The following is a 15,957-nucleotide window of genomic DNA, read 5'->3' on the forward strand; positions in this document are numbered from 1 at the left end:
ACAGAGCCTTGGGCAACCCCGGATTGCAGTGTTTTCAGGGATGAGATGTTTCCAGCCAAAGAGGCATAGTACGTCTGATCTTTACAGTTGCAGCAGCACCATTGAAGGGACAGAGCCTGAGAACCCGAGGGAGAGTGTGGTAAGAAGAGCAGGATTACCAATAGTGTAAAGGCATCAGATAGTTCTAGGAGAATGAGAATCAAAGAAAGTGTGGCATGACAAACAGAGTTGAGAGCTAGACACGTGAGAAACTGCAGTTTGCATTGAATGGCAAGGAAGAAATCCATACTTCTTGAGGCTCTTGCCCTTGGTCTCAGACTCATCCACCCTCACACAATCCACCACCCAGGCCCTCTCATCCTCCCTGAAGATACGTCCTACAAATGCATGAGATTCCAGTCTTGGAGCATGGTGCATGAGGTCGGCCAAGAAGTGACCAAGGTCTTTCTTCCCTTTTTGTAGACATGCCTGGTCTGTCGTAAGGGTGACAATGATGAACTGCTGCTGCTCTGTGAGAGCTGTGACCGGGGCTGCCACACCTACTGCCATCGTCCGAAGATTAGTGAAGTGCCCTCTGAAGACTGGTTCTGCCCTATCTGTATCTCTAGGGTGAGTAGTAAGTGGTGATGCTTTCCTGCTGTTACCTTGGATGTTAACTTTATCAAACTGTTTTCTCTTGGTAAAAGTCTGTCATGTTAAAGTTGCTAAGCATTTCTCAAAATTGTTAGTTGGTTCGTCTTTTTGGGTCGAGCTTTCCCAGAATGTTAAGCAAGCGAGCACAAAGCAGATACCTTTACATTGTAATGTGTATTTCATGTTGTCAATTAATTGCCAAACTTTAAATTGTAGTGATCTTGAAGTTGTCAACAAAAAAGCACCCTGATGGTTGTTATGTGGTAGCTTGCTTGTTGTCCTCTAGACATGCTCTTTCCATGTACACCATGTTCAAAATTCAAGTATGACTTAAAAGAAATTCCAGAGAGATAGGCAGGCGGTGCTCTTTGCATGTATATTTATTTTTACATTTATAAAGCGCACAAAAACTCTGGGGCATGTCAAGAGAGACAGTAAGGCTGACTCTCGGAGCTTTAGTCAAGCAGCCAAGTTTCTAAGGCTTTTCTTAAGGCCCAGAAAGAGTGTTCGTCTCTCTGTGTGGAAGAGAGTTCTATTGTCTAGCTGCCACGGTAGGGAAGCTGGTATCGCCACCTTGGACTCGACAAAACATAATTTGGATGAGCCAATGTGCGTATGCTGGTCTAACTGGCCTGGTTGTTTGGCTTTTCGTGAACCTCTGGGAGAGGTAAGGAGACGCCGAGTTGTATAGGCATCTGTGTGTGATGTCTTGAAAATGATTCTTTCTCGTATTGGCAGCCAGTGGGCATCTCGTCTGGCCCGTGAAATGTGCTCTTGTTTAGGAATGTTAAGGACAGCACGGATGGCATTGTCTGGATCGCCTGCAGCTTGCAGATTTTTTTGTGTGGAGGTTCCAGCAAAGAGTGTTACAGTATTCAAGCTTTGACCCAATGAGAACTCTCGCAGTGTTGAGGAAGTTTCAATGAATTGCCTTTCTCCCGCAAATTCCCCATTTGATAAATATCCTCATCAAGCGCTGCTGCTTGGAAATTCTTTGACAGTGGGCATAGTGGACCTCGACTCTATCGTCGATCCGTCTTGCTCGGTGGTCGATCGTCGGCAACCAACGTTACGTCGGGCGTTGTCATTTCGTCCAAATGTTTTTTTCTTTTTTTAATGATTCTTATGACCGCCCCTTGGATTTCGGGTTTCACGGACTGCCACTCTAAAATGTCAGTGACGTATGTCTGTGGTGTCTCGTTGCAGATCACGACACGGAGGGGTGTGCGTTGTGTTAAAAAATGAACCTGAAGTCGCTATTTGAGTGGACAGCAAAACTCACTTTAGCAGGACCACCTTCAAAAGCCCTGCGTGATCGACCATCCGGTCCTCTGAGGCTGAGGGGCCTACCCTCAAAAAAGAGAGACATCGGCGGAAGGCCAAGAAATGGTCACACTAAAGGAGCCACTATTCCTCGTATTCATCTCATAAGAAAGAGCAGCGCCACCGTCACAAGTCTGACTCCTCATTGGAAAGGGGTAAGACCTTGGCTGGGCTGACCACTCGGCAGGAGTGGGAAGAGTTTAAAAGCCAAATGTTGGCCTTGTTCAAAAAACAGGCAGCTGCAGGTACGGGTATGCCACACAATCAGCAGGCCTCAGTGTCAGCAGCGGCGCTGGGCACCCCTGCCCCCGATGTCTCCTTGGTGGCCAGGCACCGTTCGACACCGGCGGCCAGGCCCCGTTCGACACCGGATTTTTAGTTTGTTCCCTCTGTGGCGAGGGTTGCACCCAGGGCACCTTAAGTAGGCCACTTTTCTAAATGAGCATTAAATCATTGAAGTAACAGAAGTGCTCCCTAGTTAAATCCCTAGATATCTTGTTGTGTAGGCAGCCACAATCTCCACTAGACCTGCGTCCTCAAATCTGCCCCTGGACAGAGAAGGTAAGAGCTTTGGCGCAATGGCTAAGAACATTTTTACTTCTGGCAGCATGGCCCTGAAAGCCACCAACGTAGCCTGTGGGTACACTAAATATTCATTTCGGCCTTTGGAAGGCTGTGAGCAGGCAGCTCAATACATTCCCGAAGGAGAAATGCTGGATGGATTCTCACGGCTGGTGAAAGATTGAAAGGAGGGTAACCAAGCAGTTGGTGCAAACAGGCCTGGATGTGGCCGACTGCATTGGATGCTCACAGGGATAAGTGGTAGCCTTAAGGAGACAAGACTATCTGAGAACTTCAGGCTTCTTTCCAAACGTCCAGAACAGGCTGCTGGACATGCCTTTTGAAGGAGTCGGTTAGCTGCAGAATTGCTGAACGTAAACCTGCCATCAGCTTTGCCTCTAGAGGGAGAGGCTATATGCGCGATGTGCTTTACAGCAGAAAGGCGAGGCTCCCGCAAGCCAGACAGGAGCAGAAGCGTTTCTCGCGCTCCATAAGGGGCAGAGGGGCTTCCAGAGGCCAGCAAGCAGAGGCAGGGCGGCTAAACCCTTTAAGCCGCTTTGATTTCCCTCCCACGAATTACCGGTTGACGGCTGACAGAGCATTGGTCCAAGTGGCAGGGAATTACCGCCGACTCCTGTGCCCTGGAGCTTCTGCGGTGGGGTAATGGTCTGACCTTCTTAAGGAAACCATTGGACAGACCCCCACCACCTCCAAGCCAACCGGGGCAGGAGCTCCAGGAAGTACTGCAAGTCCTGTTTTCGAAGGGTGCTGTGGGAGAGGTACCTCTTGAGCAGAGGAGATCAGGCGGGTATACCCTTGTCTGGTGCCCAAGAAGGGAGGAGGTAGCCGTCCTATTGTGGACCTCAGGGCCTTGAACAAGTTTCTGAGGAAAGACAAATTCAGGATGGTGACGTCGAGAGAGAATCTCCACACTCGCGAATTGCAGGGCTGGCTGGTGGCAATAGATCTGCAGGGCGCTTATTTCCATGTGCCGATGCATCGCAAGCACAGGAAGTGCCTGAGGTTCCTCATACGGGACAATCACTGTCAGTTCAAGGTGCTTCCCTTTGGGTTGACCTCCACTCCAAGTGTCTTCACCAAGCTCATGGCAGTAGTCACGGCTCACCTCGGGAGATCCGGAGTCCACGTATTCACGTACCTGGACAACTGACTGATCTGGGGGAAGTTGGCGGAGCAGGTTTTCTCTCACCTGGAGGACACCTGCTCACTAATCCACAGGCAGGGCTTCCCCCTGAACTTGAAGTCCCCCCTGATGCCAGTTCAGAGACTCCAGTTCATTGTAGCAGTTCTAGACACTCGAGTGGGAAAGGCCTTTTCCCCCTCAGGAGAGAGCCAACAGCATTGCGCATATGGTGAACCAGTTGCGGAACCACTCTACCTTACCAGCAACTTCGTTCATCTGCCTTTAGGCCTCATGGCCTCCTGTTTTCCAGTACCAGAGGCGAGGCTGCGCATGAGATCTCTTCAATGGCTCCTACGGGGCCAGTGTTCCCAGTACCTCGGAACCCTTTCGGACTCCCTTGAGGTATCCAGGGCAGTGGTCGACCACTTTGGTTGGTGGGCCAACAGCAGCACTCTCATGGCAGGAGAGCCCTTCGGTCAGCAATGGAAGCCAGGTGGAACATCAACAGGCTGGAATTACGAGCAATCAGGTTATCCGTGAGAGTGTTTGCTCTGTCTCTGAATGGGAAGCATGTCCAAATTCTAGTGGACAATACGGTGGCCATGCACTACCTGAACAAACAAGATGCCTCTCCGCAGAGAGGCAGTGCAGCTGTGGTTCTGGCTATTGGAGAACCGCATCTTGGTCTCAGCAGTTCATCTGGCGGGGACAGAGAACAATTTGGCGGATGCTCTGAGCAAGCAGAGCATGGTCTTGCACAAGTGGGAAGTGTGCTAGGAAGTACTAGAGGTCTTCTTTCGCTGTGGTACCCCACCAGTGAACCTGTTTGCCGCAAAGTCCAACAGGAAGTGCAGACCGTTTTGCTCTAGGCAATTCCCAGCTAACAGCACTCTAGGGAATGTGTTTCTGGTGGAATGGACCTTCCCTTTCCACTGCGCCTTCCCTGCGATTCCCATAATTCCTTGGGTTCCCAGGAGGCGTGGTACTTGGACCTTCTGGATCTGACCATCTGCCAACCTCCCCGGTTGCGTCAGTGCCCGGATCTCCTAACTCAGTCGGAAGGTCAGATGCTTCAACCGAACCTGGATTCCCTCAACCTACATGCGTGGCTCTTGAGAGGATGAGATAAGATGACCAGGACCTCTCTGAGGAGGTGATTGAGGTGTTGCTGGCTGCATGCAGGCCGTCTACCAGGTCTCTGTATTTGTGCAGGTGGAGAAGATTAGAGGTGTGGTACTGTCACTGGATTCAACAGGCCTTCAAGTTACCACAGTCAAAAGAAATTTGGCGGCCTTGTCTCTGTTCATGAGGTCCCCTGATCAAGGTTTCTTCTTTACGATCCCGTTTATGGCCCAATTCCTAAAGGGCCTAGTGAATAGGCTCCCGCCAACTCCCTTTGTTGTCCCAGATTGGGATTTAAATATAGTTTTGATCTTTTTCATGGCAGCTTGCTTTGAGCCCATGCAGTCCTGTTCTCTGCGGCTGCTCTACCTGAAGATGGCTTTCTTGGTCGCAATTACTTCGGCCAGGAGGGTCGGCGAGCTACAGTCTGAGTTGCAAACCCCCATTTTTGTGATTCTTTCTGGAAAAGTTCTCACTTAAGGTACGGCCTGGATTTCTACCAAAGGTGGTATCTGAATATCACCTCTCCCAAGCCCTAGGCTTGCCGGTCTTTTATCCTCTGTGCACTAAGGAAGAGGAGCAGTTCCATCATTTGGGTCTGAAAATAACTTTACGTGGCTAGAACATCTGAGTTTCTGTTTGTGGCCCATGCTCTATCCCGCAGTGGTCTGGCAGTAACAAAGCAGACTCTATCCTGGTGGATTATCCTTTCCATCGCGGAATGCTATCCATCTGCAGGCAGGGAACTTCCTCCTGGCATCAGGGCGTACTCGACCAGAGGGGTCTAGGCTTCTATGGCCTTACATAGAGGAGTTCCCATTAGGGATATTTGCTGGGAAAGCCACATGGTCTTCGTTGCAGACGGGCTGATGTGCGTTTTGGCAGGGCAGTGCTGCAAAATATGTTGCTATAAAGCATTCTGCCCTCCTCTGTTGTCTCACTGCTTGGGGAGTCTTATCGGATGAGGAATCTGCACATGGATTCTTCTCCCGCAGATTCCGCATCGTCCCTCCCATCCATCCCCGCCCAGAAAGCATTGGCGGTTGTTGCACATCTTTCTAAAGTGAGGGGACACCTGGTGTTGGCCCGAGGTCACTGGTTCTATATGGATAGATGAATGTCTGTGCTACCATTTTAAAAAAAATAAATAAAAATAAAAAATAAATAATATTTAATGTTTTCTGATACTTAAAAGCCTTATACCAAAGTCTTTTTTTATTTTTTATCCCATGGGGATGTTGCGATAAGTTTAAACTGGCTGGTTAGCCTCGTCTCCCTTAGTTTTCCACTGCAGCGATCAAGCACGGGGAAAAAAGGTGGAACTGAGGTTGGAATTGAGGTGCAGAGCGTAGTGACGTGGTATAAATACAAAGCCTGACGTCCCATCCGGAGCCGACAATCAAGCACCGAGCAAGACGGATCGACTGCTGAATCGAGGTCCACTACGACCACAGTCGAAGAATTTTTCGAGCAGCAGAGCTGGATGAGGATGTCTATCAGATGAAGAATCTGTTGGAGTAGAATACATAGAAAGAACATTATGGTAAGTAATTTCTCCTTTTGTGGCATAAGAATGGTCTGGACACGTCGATTAGCTTAGTGGAATAGGCCATGGCGCAAGCAGTGGCGTTAACCGGGCACAAGAGGGAGAGCGTGGCATCAAGATAGACGCCCAAGGTCTTCACCGATGAGACTGAGATCTGAATGCCATCAATGTTGAAAGTGGAGTATGATGAGTTCAGATTCTTGATTACTGCTGGCGGCCCCACCAACAAGATCTGTCTTCTCGTCATTTAGACAGAAGCCATTAGTAGTGTTTGAGCGGGAGCAAAACCATCCCACCCACCTAGGCACTTTAGGGTGAGGCAAGCCCCATTAGGAGAGCTGTAATAGACCAGGGGGAGGGGCATCCTAAGGGGTCCCCACACGATTATATTTTACGTACTTTAGATGTTTAGACACAGTGCGCGCATATAAGCAGACACCATTTTGTAGACACAATTGAAGCAGAAGTCCTGAACGGCCATTAAGTATTTAGTGCGTTAAACAGAGACCGTGAGTCTGAAGGGGAAATCTTAACAGGCCCAAGTGCTGATGAGAGAGGTCCATGCTGCTAACTTCCACAGAAACACTTGTTTGATCTAAGGTTGTTGCCAATATGTTTGTTCTAAGAAAGAATGTGCCCTGCAAGGCCACAAGACAGTGATAGGCGCCTTGGTGCACGTTTTATCACAAGCAGGCCAGAGAAGGCCTCAAATCCCACCCAGCCAACTACGAGTTATAACCCCTACAACTGTCCTAGTCCCAAGACCCCTGAATTCCGAGATACCAGCTGACCCCGGATCACCGACCATAAACCAATCAGCCATAAAAGATCTAAGAGTATGCTCAGCCTACCTTTAGTTCATTAGGACATGATTTGTAATGCGAGGTACATGGAGGGATAAATTATAGTTCAAAAGCGAGGGTGGAAGCCTTGGAAGTCGAAAGACGTGATTGGGATGAGTGAAATGTGGTATGCAGTGATTTTAACGAATTGAAAATTAAATGATATTTTAACGAATCAAAAAACGATAAAATATCGAATTAAATATATACTTGTGGGGGTGGGGTAAGGGGTGAAATATGGTTGGGAGGGGGTTTAAAACAAGCGGAAAGGGGGGTTTAGGAGGAAAACTGTGCCCCCCAAAAAAGAAACAAAAAAATACATATTTTTTCATTGTTTTGGATTTGTTAAAAATGCATTCTTTTTTAGTTTGTTAAAATCACATTAACAGTGAAATATGTGTGGGTCAGTGAGACCTTGAGCCTTCCCCTGTGCCAGTCTGTGAGCATGCCAGGTGCACTGTATAATGGCCTTGCATCCCCTATGGAGTAGGCCGACCATGTTTAGGGTCGCACCAATCAGCCATGCAGGGTTTTCACCATATGTAATGACGTCTCCTATGACGCAGTTTGTTTATTATTTATAGAGCGCGCCACATCCTGGGGTATTTTAAGCTTCTGCTTGAACCCTTTTTGCCCAGAACGTTCCATGGCAGCAGAGTTCTTTGCTGACGCACCTTTTTTTGTAGAAATAAAACTTGTTATCCTTGCAAGAGTTTCTTGGGCCTTTTTCCCCTAGAGGTTGTATGTTTTCTGGTGTGAGCATTTAGAGCCGTGCCTTCAGTTGGTGACCCCCGATGTGATACCAGCACCTTCCCCCCCCCCCCCCCCCCCCCGTACCTGCAGATGTGTCCAGGCCGCTTCTCCAGAGGGGATGCGCCCACCTACAGGAACCAGTCCCGAAAAACGGGTATTCCCAAGTGGTTTTACAGGTGCCGTATTGACAGAATTCCTGTCTGCTCTTTGGAGCGGGGCACAGCTCTGAGGAGAATACAGGCAGGTGTTATTGGGGATCCTGTGATGGAGGAGTTCAGGTGAACACCACAGTTTAAACTTGTTTAAACTTGCAAGTGATAACAAGCAGGGTACAGGTATATGGGAAGTGTCTGAACACGCAGATTGTGAAATTGTTGGTGTGGTTTGTTTTATTTTTTTAGGAGAATATTAAGGAAAGGAAAATGGAATGGTAGGGACCCTTCCCGAGTGAGGTTAAAAGGTGGTGCCGCATATATTGTGTAACAGAGGAAAAAAGAAACAGGTTGGAGCCTTGCCATAATTGGTGGGCTCGCAAATAGTATTTGTTTTTATTTTAGCTTATTTTAACTTTTTTTATTCATGTTTTTATTGTGTAGGGTGGAGGCCCGAGGAGGGGCATTGTGTAATTAGTAGTGTGTTTTGTGTGTGTGGAGTGTGACAGCAGGGGTATGGTGAGATGGAGGCAGTGGGAGAGGTTATTTTTTGATGGGAGGGGATGACGGACTGACTTTTTTGAAGGGCAGCAGCGTGCGTGGCGCAATAACAGAGGGTAGAGACAGTGAGGAAGCACAGATTATTATAATGGGAGTAGTAACACCCACAGTGTATATGTACAAGGCCCTGCCACTTTATTGTGACAGAATCGAGAAGTACTATAAGCAGTGGGTGCTGGAAACAAGAGGAGGGGGGGGTTGCCCCGCTCCTGGCCAGAGCAGGGATCCCACAATAAGGGAATTCTAGGACACGGCTACATTTTTAACAGCTAAATATAAGTGGAAACAGTTGCAAAAGAGGAAGGATATATTGGATCTCTGGAAAATGTTTGAAGATACGGAAGATCTTGAGGGAGGAAGAGCGCAATGTGATAGCAGGGGCGACTGTACAGGAAAGGAGGGCGGAGCACCAGCGGAGCATTGGGGAATTTACCCCTTTTCAGCTCGCCCCGCCGTAAGCTACACTAACCCGATCTATCTGTCCACCACAGTGACAGCCCCACCAAACCCATATGCATCCTCACCGGATGTCCCAGCGCATGCTGATGTCAATAAGAGACCTAGAAGTGATCCTGGCAGCGGCGCAAACTGAATTGAATAGATTGCGAGCAGCATACACTGAAGTGAAGCCTGACAAACCAGCAGAGCAGTGATCGAATAGGTGGAAGGCAGGGGACTTTTTGTTCAGGATAGATAGCACAGCTATAAAGAATGTTTACATAGAAAAGGAGGGGGAAGAGGAGACAGTTTAGGGTACGAGAATCTAGGATCTTGTCGAGGAGAGGAAGACGGGTGGAGTACATATGATTATGAGGATGATGACAAGGAGGCAGAGCAGGCGCCTGAACAAACTCCCCGGGTGTAGAGTTTGTGTGAGGGCAGGTTAAGGAGCAGATTCGGCCGGATGGCAGTGGCAAGGAAAAAGTAAGTGTAAAACTGGTTGACTGGGGTAGAGCAAAGATGCAGATGCCCCTTATACACAAGGAGTCCGGCAGGCCGTACTATGTGCCATGGTCAAAGATGGATCAAGACAATCTGATGAAGACGCTCCCGTGGCTGGTGTGGGCAAGTGGATTTATGCATTCCAAAAAAGAGAACGCCAGGGTACCCCTGTCAGTCGACGACATAAAAAGCTTACTGGTAGTGGATATTGGAGACCAAGCAGGGGATGTGTGGGTGAAAGCAAGATAACCGGGAGTAACTTTGGGGAATGATACACATGATGGAGCATCATTTAACAAGATCTGGGCAAAAGTATGGGACGTGCTGCGGCAAGCATTCCCCAACGCACCTGATCTACAATCAGTAATGCTATGTAATGTGGGCGATTATGAAGATCCCTCTGAGTTAATTCTTAAGGCTCAGGAGATGTGGAGAGCAGAGACTAGTAGCTCATGGGACTGGTGGATAGCCTTTTTCTATTTTATCATTATAAAAGGTCTGCCCAAAGAAGTGCAGAAGGCACTGGACAAAATCGTGGGCATCAAAGCGAATAATGCACCATTGCAAGAGAGTAAAGGAGCATGACAAGGAAACGGCTCAGAGGCATCAAGCAGAGGAAGCGAAAGTACAAACCAAATTAGCTAACATTGCTGTGGAGGCGTCCGTATCAACGCCAGTGCAGACAGAGGTGGCAGGGAACGCGCAAGAGTTTGTGAATGCTAGAATAGCGGCGGTTTGGTCGGAAGGATGGAAAGGACAGTGGGGGAGGAATCCGCAGTACCCCGGCCCACAGTGGAAATAAGGAGGCCAGCCACAAGGAAGAGGTGGGTTTCGAGGTGCGAGGAGAGGCCGTTTTGGGGGAATGAGGCCCAGAGGGGGAGGAATGGTGCCTTCAAAGTGTTGGAACAGTGGGAAATGGGGACCCTTTTCCAGAGAGTGTAGGAGCAGACAAGGGTTGGTGTATTATGACCCACCACCCCGGGTGCCCCCACAAGGGTCTACGCCCAGAATTACTTCTATACCCCACAAAATACACCAGGCTTATACACAGTTGTCTCCACAGATCCCAGGCCCACCTGCGCAGCAGCAGCAAGCAGTATAACAATACACACCACAGCGCACATTCCAACAAGGTGGTGGCACAACCCCATTCAACGCAACACCAGACGGTACGGTCGCCCCCTTTTCGAGGTGCACCCATAGTGGGGGAAACCCCTTTTCCTTTCCCGGGGCAAACACATAGCCTGATTAGGACAGCCCACAGAGAATTCTTGCATGTCCGGTCCTGTCAATGACCCTCAACCCTGACTAGGAACAGAGATAGGTGAGGGCAGAGATAGGGAACAACTAATTCACTTGCATGCTTGATTCGTGTGCTGTGAAATCATGTATCAGCGAGGAGGACTTTTGACATGCATGGCTTCTCTGCGGCTATTTCTATGGTTCCGTACACAAAAGATATGGATGTAAAGGTGGGAGTGAGGTGGTGCGCGCGCCCCCTGTTAACTTGCTGAGCAGAGGCCTGCTCAGTAAGTTGAACATGACAATATCATTCACTGATCAAGGCATTGTTTGCGCCACGCCAGGAATGTGTGCAATTAGAGCAATGGTAATACATGCAATGGCAGGAGAGGTTTTGGTCCAAGGGATACCCGTAGACCCAGGCATGTTCCTTTATGGAATAAACATTCTCATGGAGTTGGTGCCACAATCGCCAAAGGTTGTTGGAGAGTGCCTACAAATGTAATCTTTCGCCCCGTGTGTCCCCTGAATTAGTAGCAGGCACAATTTTGGCCCTAGACCTGCATGGGTTGTTGGTGTCGGCAAAGAGAGTGGTCGTACTAGGGACGGACAGGCATGTGTGTGAGTGGTGCACAGTGCTTTGCATTGACCCCACTGTACCTCTTAAAGAGGTGACGGTTGCAGTGTTTGTGGAAAACAATGACCGTGATGGAGAAATAAATCTAGAGATTTGCATCTCTTGCGAGACCATGGTGCAGTACCGAAGAGTGCAGTGCCCCCTGTTGGCTGTTGTGGCCTCGCCCGCTTCATTGAGGCAGACTTAAAATATGTACACGAGCAGTTATGGACCACCAACCCACATGACGTTGCACTATTAAAGGAAGGGACCCCAGTACACATTACACTAAAGACAGGAGCAGTGGTACACTGGGTGAAACAATACCTGCTATGAAGAGAAGCAGAGGAGGGAATCAAAGCCACTATACAGGCCCTGCTCAATCAAGGGATAATAGTGCCATCCACATCACTGTGTAAAACAGCGCTCTACCCTGTGAAAAGGCAATAGGGAGCAATTCTAGAATGATCCAGGATTTACGCCCTCCAAATGATCTGGTACAGAAGGAGTTTCCTGTATTTACTAACCCTGCCACCATTTTGTGTAGTATCCCCACGGGGAGAAGACCCACTTTACAGTGGTTGATCTAAAAAAAGCCTTCTTTTTGATACCTTTACACCCCGACCTACAGTATCTTACAGCATTTCCCCATGGTGGAATAATACGCTACGAACATGCTCGTTTGCCTCAGGGGTACTGCGAGAGCCCAAGCATCTTTAATAGACTATGCTGACCTAGGAAACATTCAAGTGCCCAGCACGATCATCCAGTACTTGGACGACTTGCTTGTATGTAGCGACAGTGAGCAGCACTGCTGAAGAGACTCTATCACCCTCCTACAACTTCAGGCCTGCAAGGGAGAAGTGGTAAAAGGTTGATAAGGCCAAACTATAGTACTGCCTGCAGGAAGTGCTGGATCCAGGTCAGCTAATATCAGCAAACAGCAAAAGAATTAAACCAGACACAGCAGCGTCTGTGCGCGCCACTCCCAGACCCCTAACAGTGAAAGAAATGCAGAAATGTTTACGGCTATGCAACTGTTGCAGAGCATGGATTTTAGACTATGCAGAATATACCAGACCTCTCCTACAGGCCCTCAAGGAAGCACAAAAAGGCAATCGCAAACAGCAGACACAATAAAATACTTTAATGACCTAAAGGAAGTGATATCAACAGCCCAGTGCTTGCCACCCCAGACTATATACAGAAGTTCTACGTATTCTCACATTCTATTGGTAAACTCATGACTGCAGTACTAACCCAGAAAAGTACAACGGGCCACAAGCCATTTTCCTATTACAGTGATACGCTTGACTCAGTCATGCATGGGCAGTTCACGTGCGCGCAAGCACATGCTGCAGCTGCGTTCGTTTACGAAAAAATCTCCACAATTGGCTCCACAATTGTGATGGGATGCTCCGTCACTTTGCATATGGAGCATTCAGTATTTACCATTTTGGAGGGATCGACGTCTACCCTGACCACACAGAGAGCTACAGCATATGAGAATATATTCTCGAGCTCAGCCATCCATGTTGTGCGATGTAAAAGTTAACCCTGCCACCTTTTTGACAGAAATGTGTACAGACGAGGACTTGGTAATACATGACTGTGTCACGTACGAAGGAGAAGATGACATCCCCAAGGCAAGAGGCAGCCCATTGGCAGAGGGGAAGGTTCTCTTTGATGGAGCAGCAACAATTGGCCAGGAGACGGGACAGACACATACGGGTGCCGCAGTGGTGTGCCTCGAGGGAGGTGAATATGAGATATTGGTTATGAAAAGACTGCTGATGTATTACTCGGCTCAAGCAGTAGAGCTTGTAACACTCATTGAAGCTATGGGGGCGTCGCAAGGGTGCCACATGACCTTTTGTTCCGACTCTGCATTCGTCACTACAACAGTGCATGCTGGGCTGTTGCGGTAGAAAGAGGAAGGCTTTCCGGAGATAGCGGACGGTTCCCTAATACAACATGCTGCACTGCTAGACATATTGATCTCCGCATTGTCCCAACCCTCCGTAGTGGTGGTCATTAAGTGCTCCACCATACCAACAACACAACCTTAATCTCACTGGGGAACGCACCTGCAGACGCAGCGGCTAAAAGGGTGGCTTACCTCCCAGTACCTACACTTGCTGAGTACGTTGATACTACGCCTCCACATAATCAGCAGAACACCCCTTAGACAGCAGTGCCTATTTCCCAGCACATCAAACTACAATGCAAGGTGCCAAATGAAGAGAAAGAATTGTGGACAGAGGGGTGCAAACAATCCCCGACTGTTCTTTTTTGGAAGCAAGAGTGCACAGTTAAAGTGGTCATGCCCCAGGAACTATTAACAATAGCTTTCGACCACCTTCACCACCCCTCCCACAGCTCAAAAAAACGTATTGCTGCTGACATAAAGGAAGATTGGTTTGTGTCCAAACTTCAGGAACACCTCACAAACATGATAATACACTGCACCACATGTCAAAGTTTCAGCACAGTCCTGATGCTCCGAACATTGCGAGGCACTCTGCCCCGCCCCATTGGGCTGTTCCGCGAGCTACACATAGACTATGCGGAGACGGGAGAAAGATGTAATGGGTTCTGGTACCTGAGTGTTGTGGTCTGCCCCTTTTCACAGTGGGTTGAAGCATGGTCACCCAGATGCCAAATGTGCTGCCAAATTTCTTGTGCGTGAAGTATTTCCCTGATTGGGTGTGTGCGATGTTCTACGGTCCGATAACAGATAACATTTTTTCAATGAGCTCTTTAAGGAGATCACAGCACAACTTGCCATTAAACACAGGGTGTGTTCAATTTATCACCCCCAGGACATCGGCGTTGTGGAGAGGGTCAATGGCTGTTAAGATGGATTTCTGGTGTGCAGAGATTCAGAAGGCCAGCCTAGTTTCTTGGACCAGGGTAATCCTCTGGACAAGCCAGACCAATTAAGAGGTAACTGTAACGCTCACCTGGTTCCCTCGGAGGCACTGGTCTTGACTGGGCGGTGAAAACGTCTTCAACGTTAGGCGTAGGATTCGTTTGGCTCCCGGATTTGACCCCTTCCTCACCGAAAGCTTGACCTGCAGAGTGAGGTGTCTGCAAGTGGAAAATCAAGGTATTAGTGGCTGGAAGGTTGGGAGAAGTTCTTAGCCCCTCTCTCCCTCTCTTCCCGTGGTACTCGGATGATTGTTGTGCTCACCTTAAGTAAGTGAATGCTGAGCTCTCCATCCTGCGTCTTGTGCAGGGGCGCTGGATCCAGTTACTTCACTGGATGTGAGTTCCGCCTCTTGATTGCAGAGGGTAGTTGAGAGCGAAGCCGCCGTTTGCTGCACGAGCGTGACTTGTAAGTATTAAAGTTCTCTTTAGATTGCTCTCTTCAAATGTCTTTTTCCCTAATGTCTATGTCTTTTACTTTTCAGATGCTGTCGATGCCAAAGAAGATTCTCTCCCCGATTCGTGGCAGAGAGCGTAACAAGAAGATGATGAATTCGAAGGCACGTAAGTAGGAAGGCTGCTTTGGGGCCGTAGAATGCACCTTAATGTCCCCTTTTGTCTCTACAGGTGCCGGAATGCAGTGCAAGCAAGGTTGGAGCAAGCGCCACACAGGTAAGCAGTATTGTAACCAAGCGTTACTAACCAATGTTCTTTGTCTTTGCAGACCCGATGCCGGACGAGATATGCAGAAAAAACGTCTTGGATGCTGCCGATGGATCGGGTGAGTTGAAGCGCTAACTTTGCCTTTGTCTAACCTGTGCCTTTTGTTTTGCAGGAGCCGCTGAAGATTGAAGATTGGTTCCCAGCAGGTAATTTTCGTAATTACAGGATCCGGAGCTGAAGATTCGCTGGAGCTGACACGGTGAGCGTCCTGCTGCAGATGCAGAAAAACGCGAAGCATGTGGTACCAATCGGGTGTGGTTTAAATAGCCCATAGGAGTGCTTAGGTGTCTTCTTCCACAGCAGCCTCGCCCAGGTAAAAGAGTTCCTGCTTCCAGAAGGGCTCCAGCAGCAATGATCCAGGGAGTGGTGCCTGCTCCACCCAGAAGGAAAAGTAGTCCCTGCCAGAAGAGAGTAAAGCATCATCTTGCTGGTAAGTAAGCAGCATGGTCTGCTCCAGGTAGGTTCACCCAAGCACCTTTACACTTGATATGAGCCCGGCGCTTCCTGTGCCGGGACGGATCCTTACTATGAGCCTGGCACCACCAGTGCCAGGACAAGGTCCAAAAGGTCCCTATTGGGACTTCCTGGTGCCGATAAGACATGTTATGAGCCTGCTTCCAAGGATGTTGGGTAGGTCCTGACTCCTTGAAAGCAGTGGTCATGACAGCAACATTGGCCACGGTCTAGACTAGGTCTCAGGAGGGGTGAGGGTGATCGAAAGCCCACAATGAGCACACACAGTAAATGACACTACAAATTACTCTGTCAGGTGTATATATATCAAAACTACATATACATTTATTAAAGGCCTTTTAAATCAAACAAAGCAAATATCATCAGTAATAACTAAACCAACACTACACTACTAT

General features: G+C 48.6%; 1 protein-coding gene across 4 annotated transcripts in view; it reads left to right on the forward strand.

Annotated features, from left to right (window-relative positions):
* Positions 1 to 15,957, forward strand: part of BAZ2A (bromodomain adjacent to zinc finger domain 2A) — a 2,136,751-nt gene that overhangs the window by 1,901,881 nt on the left and 218,913 nt on the right. For all 4 annotated transcript variants that reach the window (XM_069653682.1, XM_069653683.1, XM_069653685.1 and 1 more), the window contains one exon: positions 463 to 609. In XM_069653682.1, the coding sequence (XP_069509783.1) occupies positions 463 to 609 (147 nt within the window). The remainder of the gene's footprint in view (positions 1 to 462; positions 610 to 15,957) is intronic.

Source organism: Ambystoma mexicanum, chromosome 3q (genome assembly GCF_040938575.1).
Source record: "Ambystoma mexicanum isolate Mex_15411 chromosome 3q, UKY_AmexF1_1, whole genome shotgun sequence".
Taxonomy (NCBI): domain Eukaryota; kingdom Metazoa; phylum Chordata; class Amphibia; order Caudata; family Ambystomatidae; genus Ambystoma; species Ambystoma mexicanum.